The sequence below is a fragment of the Neopelma chrysocephalum genome, unplaced genomic scaffold (genome assembly GCF_003984885.1).
Source record: "Neopelma chrysocephalum unplaced genomic scaffold, ASM398488v2 Primary Assembly neopelma1_24, whole genome shotgun sequence".
Lineage (NCBI taxonomy): Eukaryota > Metazoa > Chordata > Aves > Passeriformes > Pipridae > Neopelma > Neopelma chrysocephalum.
This window is the reverse complement of record NW_020897693.1, coordinates 19,236,617-19,244,234: the sequence shown is the minus strand read 5'-3', so window position 1 is coordinate 19,244,234 and position 7,618 is coordinate 19,236,617. Positions and strand designations below refer to the sequence as shown.

Here is a 7,618-nt window from a genome sequence, read left to right as displayed (position 1 = left end):
TGGGGAAAAATCTGTTCAACCTGCTTTAGGATTGGGAGAGACAGAAATCATAAAAATTTTGAATGTAGTGATATATATACAGTGAGAGAGAAATCCCAAGCATTTGACACAATCATTACCAAACAGTACTAGTGAAAAGCTTGTTTCATCAAGATTAAAAGTGTAAATGTTGTTATGTATGCAATTACTCCTAAAAATTATGATTGACATGGTAGGAAGGCAATTAGGTTCACAGAAGAAAAGAATGTTTGGGCTGAATTAATCTGAGAAAGTATTTCAAATAACTGAAGGAACAGTTAAGCTGCTTTAGGCTGCAATTATCTTAGTTTTAATTAGCTAAGTCTCAAAATTTTTCAATGAACTGTGAGAATGGGAGATATAGACCAGATTATCAGTACATAATAAAATGCCAATTTTCCTGCCATCTTACTTCTTATTTTTCTAGAAACAGGACTAAAATATAAGTTTTAATTCTCAATGTGTTAGTAGCTAGAGCCTCTACACCTTGTTTTAATGTTGATTTACAAGCTAGCAAATGTCAGAGGTAACATAGCAGTCAAGAATTTAACAGCCAAGAGTTGAATATACTATTAGTTCCAGCCTCTACTGTTCAACCTAATGAGCCAGATTTTAAAAACTTGGGTTTTTACCACAAAAGAGATTGTGCATGAAATGCATTAACCAAAGGGAAAAAAACCCCACACTGTCTTGCAAAACAGCATTTACACACAAATATAATACGCATACAAGCAGGTGCTTGGCTTGGAACAGATATGGTGTCAGTTTTCAACAGCATAGTGACTGTCTTGAAATTAATAGGTGGAAGTTAAAGGCAAGATTAGAATCAGAGCTCTTTTCCAGCCAAGCCAAGTTTGACACTTAAGTTGAGAAAGCGGCTCCTCTCCTCATAGAAGACGTCTTTTCTGCATTAACATAGCATTGCAGTCTAACTCTGAAGCTACTGTTTCATAGCTATGAAATTAAGCAGAACAATTGTAAAATTGTGGGGCTTGTGCTCCAGGTGCTCAGGCATAGTCAACCAAGGAATGCACACATGCTTGCAGACAAATCACAGCATGGTCCTTGTCTACCCAGGCAAATATCGTATGAGAGGCTATACAGAGGTATGCATATAGTTTTTAAATCTACCCGTCTTCAAAAATTAATTTCAAGGAAAGTCTTTCAGAATTGGTTCAGGTATTTTTCTTCTCTCCTTGTTCTGTTGGCTGCCTAATAGTATATATACCCACAGCATTTGCAATGTCTGTTATGCTTTTCTACAAAGGCATTGGCAAGTGATAAAAACTAATGAGCAGGCAAATTGGTTGTTCTTACATAGATACACCATTCAAGAAACACCATGTAATGGAGTGACAGTGAGTATATTTCAGTGGAATTTACAGATGAGAGGTTTGTGCTTACAACCACTTCCCTCCAGACTCTGAGGTGGATACACAACAAAGTTCAAAGTCCATGGCTAAATTTGATTTCTATATAATCACTCCTTCACCCCAAAAGGCTCCTCCACTCCACTAAGAGCATGCACTTGGACTTTGTACCTCTGACCCATCTTCATGAATAGAAAGCAAATTCATAATTACATGACTGGGTTTTCTGGAATAAAAATCTCCATAACTTTTATTTTTGATATGTCACTTTACCCTTACTCTTTCCAGAATTTGGAGAATGAGATAAACAGTCGGGATGCTTTGACCAAAGCAGTGCTCAGTACAGGACAGAAACTGGTAAGGGGAGGCCACTCGGCCTCACCCAAGATTATGCAGCATTTGAAGGAACTTGAGACTTCTGTAGAAAAATTGAAGGCAGAGGCTCAAGAAAGGAGACTGAGGCTCACGCAGTCATATGAGGCCCATCTGTTCCTAAATGAGGTAAAGATGTTTCCTGAGAGATTTATTTTGGTCTTTCTTTGCTTAAAAGAATCTGTATTGTTGAATGGACGTAAGTGCTGAGAAAGGAACAGAATTCATACTCTTCTGATTTTTCATATCTGATAAATATGGGTACAGTGGAGAAATAACAATTACCTTTCAACTAACTGCAGTGAGTAACATGTAACTGCAGTTGCTGGGTTCTGGGTACATGTTTTTTGGAAGTGTCTGCTAGACTGCGTTACAGGAAGACACCTAAGCTACTAATTTCACTGATAGATCAGTGCACCACTGCTTTCCAGTTTTCTTTATCTTGACCTAAATCAAGCTATGTTAAGGCCCATCCCTGTATTTTATACAGCTACTGGAGGTGGAGGCATGGCTGGCAGAGAGGAGTTTCATTCTGGATACCTCGGATTATGGGAAGAATGAAGAATCCACACAAGTCTTACTTCGTAAACTTGAAGCTACCAAACTGGACATGGACAGTTTCAGGTCCCGGATTGAGAAAGTACAGCAGACAGGAGCCAGCTTAATAAACAAAGACAGTCCAGAGAGGTAGGAAAGTGAGAACAGGCTTCTTCTCCAGGTCTAACAGAAATGCCTAGAGAAGGCAAATATGGAAAAGTTTGATGGCCCCTTCAGAAATAAGACTTCAGGGGACATCCAACCCTCCTTCATCACCATCAGACACACTGAGCTCCCCAAAAGCTTGATGATTGTTTTAATGTTTTCATGACTGTTTTTTCCCACAGTGCTTTGGAAAGGAAACAAACACTCTTGACAGTTCACTGTTTTTATTGCAAGTTTGTGTTTATATCTGGGGAGAAGGAAGTGTAAAGAGCAACCGTTTATATTATATACTTTAATTTTTGAACTAGCTGGCTTTAATGGCACAGCAGAACTCACCCCATGACATTTTCTGGTTTATTCTGTATTTTCAAGGCGTTGCAAATCCAGCATGTCAGAAAAGGCTCTTGTCTGCAGGAGCTGAGGAAAAAAAAACCTCCAAAGCAATTTAATTGGAGATGAGATAAGAAAAGGGTTTAATTTGTGCCTAGGCATAAGATTACAAGATGCACACCCCAGCCGTGTGCAGGTGTTACAATTTATAATATTGCTTGTCCAATCCCAAATGTTTCCACCCCGTAGCTTTTACCCTGGTCCACCCCCATCCCACCTCCTTGGAATTGGGGCTGGGGGCTTTTTGAGACCACTTTTTCATCATCTTCATCTTCTTCAGAGCACAAAGGGTACACGGTCACCCAGTTCTTGACTGTACTTTTGCTGTTCATGCCAAGGCTCAAATGTTCTTAAACAAAATAGGCCTACTCCTTAAGAGAGACTAAACATTTTCTACAGGAATTCAGGTGATATTGATATGGGAGCATGGAATGGGGTATGTAGGGGTTGAGGAATGTGTAAACTACTGTGCTAAAGGGTAAAAGAGTAAGGGCTGCTGCTTCTAAAATCTACTTCTGCTATATAACTACATATAAAGCTTACAAAAATTAGAAAAAATCAAAAAACTAGAAGAATCTTAAGGCATTAAGACAATGTTCAAAAAGAACAATAAAACAAAGACATACCTTCTGATTCTTGTTCTTTGCAGCTCAATCATACTTTCAAAGCTCCAGGGGATCCTAGCAGACTACCAGTCTCTCCAACAGAAGTCTGAGACGCAGAGAAAATGCCTACAAGAACAATTCCAACTCTATCAGTTTGAAAGAGAATTCCAGCTGGTGGATGCCTGGCTTTCCAGTAAACAGTCTGTAGCAGAGTCTGATAACTATGGGCAGGACTTAGATGATGTTGAGGTAAAAGAAAATAAAAGGTATTGCATGTGTTGTGTGGCAAAGCAGGAATATATTTCCTGCAATGTTTGTGCAGCTGCTGACAGTGAAGCGTGTTACATCTGCAAAAACTAAGTAAACCAGTTGTCTCTGCAGCAGGAGCTGTCTGGCTTCTGTCTGGTTATACAGGGCTTTCTGAGGTAGCATACTCCAACAGAAAAAGAAAGTGTATCAGAAAGTTAGCTTTTCTTGGGATAAGGTGAGGTCAGTACACTTCACTGCTTACCTTGATTATAAATTTGACAGGACCTAAAAAATTTGGCCATGGGCCATGCTCTTGTAATAAATTCTATAGAAAACACTTGGATGCAGCATTCACACCTCTAGCTGAGTGATTTGCACTTGTAGCTTGCAATACATAGCTTTTGTGTTATACAGAACAGAGAAAGTGATTCCTTCTGTCTCTCTCATAGGCAGAAATTCTTATATCTAATTTTGTGTCCCCATTTATTCTGCAGGTGCTGGAGAAAAAGTTTAAAGATTTTGTAAATGAGGTGAAACCTCTGGGACATTCTAAAGTTGTCTCCTTAAATGAATTAACATCTAAACTGTATAAGGAAGGCCATAGCAAGATGGACATTATCGAGACAAGAACAAAGCAAATCAATGAAACCTGGGAGAAACTATGCCATGCCATTCAGATGAGGACAGAGGTAGGAAATACATGAAAAACTGGGTTACTGATTTCCCTGCAGTCTCCCATATCCTTCTTTCTTTTCCAAACCAGTGCATTGCTCATGTTGAAACAGAAGGTTTATAAGAGAAATGAGTGCATTTTGTTCAATTCTTTCTTGATCCATTTCCCTTTATAGCCACTGCTTACCCCACTGTTCCTGGCAAGGCTTATACTTGAAAGATATTTATCAGCCTCAAGTAATCGGTTTTTTTTAATTCACTGCTAACTCTGGTTTCCTGAAAAACAAAGCCACCACTAATAGGAGTCCAGCTCTGACACTTATTGGTCTCTTTATTGAACTACCTATTAAACAGCTTGTTAAACAAGATTGAAAGTCTCCAGCTTTTTTTGCTGAGTTAGCTACTTGAAGTCAAAGAAGGCATATGGGAGAGAATGTGATAGAGGACACAGAGTCAAAGCCCATACCTTTTGGCAGCAGTTAGCTGTTAAATCAGCTCACTCTCTCTCAGGAAACTGCAGTCACAGATGTGTTTGAAAAAGCAGAGACAATACCTAGAACTCAGCATTTTTGTTTGTTTTAAGGAGAACATAAAATATCAGATGTCCTCAATTCTTTTTTTCTACTACTGTTGCATACACATTTTGCTTATAAGGTGGCTCAAGCCCACTATTGTCTGTTAGCAGAAATAAATGTATGACAATTGTTAATATATAGTTTGACCATAAAATAGTATTAGAACATTTTTTAATCTTCTAATTTCAGAAAAATATGAATTTTACTTAACTCCTCTTACTTTCACAGTTTGCAGTGTAGGCCTTTACCCAAGCAAGTTTTTTAGGACACTTTCTGTGGTGTAAAGACCTACCTTTAGAGGACAATTCATGTTCTCCATTTTGATCATTCTTTTTATGTAGGGATAAATTGCTCTTTGGAGACATCTGCTTCTTTCCACTGTCCTAGGGAGATGACTTAATTGGGAAGGTGTTTCAGTCCCATTCTTGTTCAGTTTCTACTGCATTATGACATATTAGGGTTACCTTTTTTTGTGTTGTAGACATGCTATACATTATTGCCATTAAATTACTTCTTTATTGCAGAATCTAAGAGCAGCACGTCAAGTTCACCAGTACGATCATGATGTGGATGAAGTAAAGGGTTGGATGCAGGAGAAAGAGGCAGTGGTGGATATAGAAGATTATGGGTATGATCTTCCAGGTGTACAGACACTTCTCAGTCATCTTGAGGGAGTAGAGGTAAGGGCATTTGTAAGGAAGCAGTGGCAGAAAAGCACAGATGGCAAAAAAAAAGGTTGATTTTAAATCCTTTCAAAGGCCTTGCTTGCAGGCCAACAAAAGATAAATTTATTGCACCCTTAAATATTCTTTGTGCTTCACGGAAGAGGGCCTTTTCCTCCTGTTTTTAAGATTGTGATATTATATTATTAAAGTTTTTGCTTCTAAAGATAAGCTTCTCTTCTAAAATCTATTCAAAATTGTTATTATAATTGCAAAGGTGTCGTCTGAACTACAGGAGACTACAGCTCCACATCTACTAGTGTGTTACATCTAAAGAAGTTTCTTTTATGTTTGATGATGGATATTAAAAGGCATTGAAAGAAAACTGAGAGAAAAAGTCTTGACAGATTCATATTTCCAGCCCCTGTACAGCCAGTGGGTAGAAAAGATATGCACCATCTTTAAAATCTAATTTTGGTAGATCTAAATAGTGACTTGGTCTTACAATCCATTCTGTCTCTGTTCCAGAGAGATCTAGGAGTCATCATGAAAGAGCTGGAACGGATTCGAGGAGAGGCTTGGCACCTCAGCCGCACATACCCTGAAGTTAAGGAAAATATCATGGAGAGACTCACAGATGTGGATGAGTCCTGGGAAAAACTGGACAAAAAATTTCTGGAGAGGAAGGCGAGACTGAGTCAGGCAGAACAGGTCCAGCTCTACTTCAATGCCTGCAGGGAGCTGATGTATGTGTTGGCCCCTGGAGCTTGACAGCGGGCCCTATTTCTTGTTTTTCCTATATAGGATTTTTTAAATTCCACCTGTTAGGTTTTTGACCTCTGTCCCAGGGGCTCTGCAGCTTGCTTTCAAATCTCTCTCATGGCATCTTCTCAACAGCGCTTCACAGAATTTACAACATATTAGAGGCTTCAGCACAGAGGGCATGACAAAGCCACTTTTTTAGACTATATTTTTAGACTATTTCCTAAACAGTCTTGGAGAATTCAGTCACTCTGGATAGATTTGGTAGTTTCACAATTCCAAGTGAAAATACTGTTGATTTTATAGGAAGGTGGGATATCTCTGGCTAGATAACGAAGTAATTTGTACACCTGCAGAGCTACCAGTGTCCCTTTTTCTCTGAGTCACAGCAGCTACATTAAAGATAATCTTCTAAAATAGGTTAGCACTTGCTCAAGTGCTGAAAAAATCTTGCACACATGTATTTAATGGCATTGCCCAACACTCTTCTGTCCATTATTATTAGGCGTCATTTTTTTGCAAGAATTCAATTGCTGGGAAATTCCTTTATTTTTTTCCTTTTTAAAATCAGTATTAGAACAAAATGCTGAAGGTTTAAAGCATTTACAAATGTTTTTAAAAATGTGTTTTGAGGTAGATCTCTTTTGTTTTTAAATCAATCATGCCAAAGTATCTATAAGCAGAGGTCTAATGTAAAAATTGAAATAGCTCATGGAAATATGCTAAATATAAAGTGCCAGACCAATCTTAAAATATTATATTTCATCATTTTAATGTCATCTTCATCAACATTTATATATTTTTAATGCCAATTGTGGTTTTAAAGCAGGATTTCCACAGAAGCAATGTGGACATTTTTAGATCAGTGTAAATAATGAAAAAGTTAATCTATGAAATGAGTAGAAATACAAAGAGAGTGAAGTGGTTACTACTGACTATTGGATATTAACTATGCTAAGGGATAGATCCTGAGCTCAGGTAAATCAAAATGCATTGGTTTATGCCAGTTGAGACTCATGGAGTAGAAAATTTTCCTTAAAATGTATCAATATGCTTCTTTGCAGGAGTGCTCTATATGCATATGAAGTACTTTCATGTATGGTGATAAGATTTTAATGGATATCTGAAAGTCTCTGTGTTCCTTTACAATGTATAAAAGTACTGTTAATGTGTATAATCTGGGCATTTGCAGTTAGTTTTTTTCTGAGGATTTGAATTCGCAGTGCTTCAGTATGTATAGA

The 7,618-nt window shown here is 37.9% G+C and overlaps 1 protein-coding gene across 1 annotated transcript in view; it reads left to right on the top strand.

The window, feature by feature from the left end:
* The window catches only part of SPTBN5 (spectrin beta, non-erythrocytic 5), a 79,821-nt gene that overhangs the window by 62,679 nt on the left and 9,524 nt on the right, over positions 1–7,618 (top strand). Inside the window, exons 39-44 of the mRNA XM_027674219.1 lie at positions 1,587–1,889; positions 2,251–2,447; positions 3,502–3,706; positions 4,201–4,395; positions 5,478–5,633; positions 6,144–6,361. Of these exons, the coding sequence (XP_027530020.1) occupies positions 1,587–1,889; positions 2,251–2,447; positions 3,502–3,706; positions 4,201–4,395; positions 5,478–5,633; positions 6,144–6,361 (1,274 nt within the window). The remainder of the gene's footprint in view (positions 1–1,586; positions 1,890–2,250; positions 2,448–3,501; positions 3,707–4,200; positions 4,396–5,477; positions 5,634–6,143; positions 6,362–7,618) is intronic.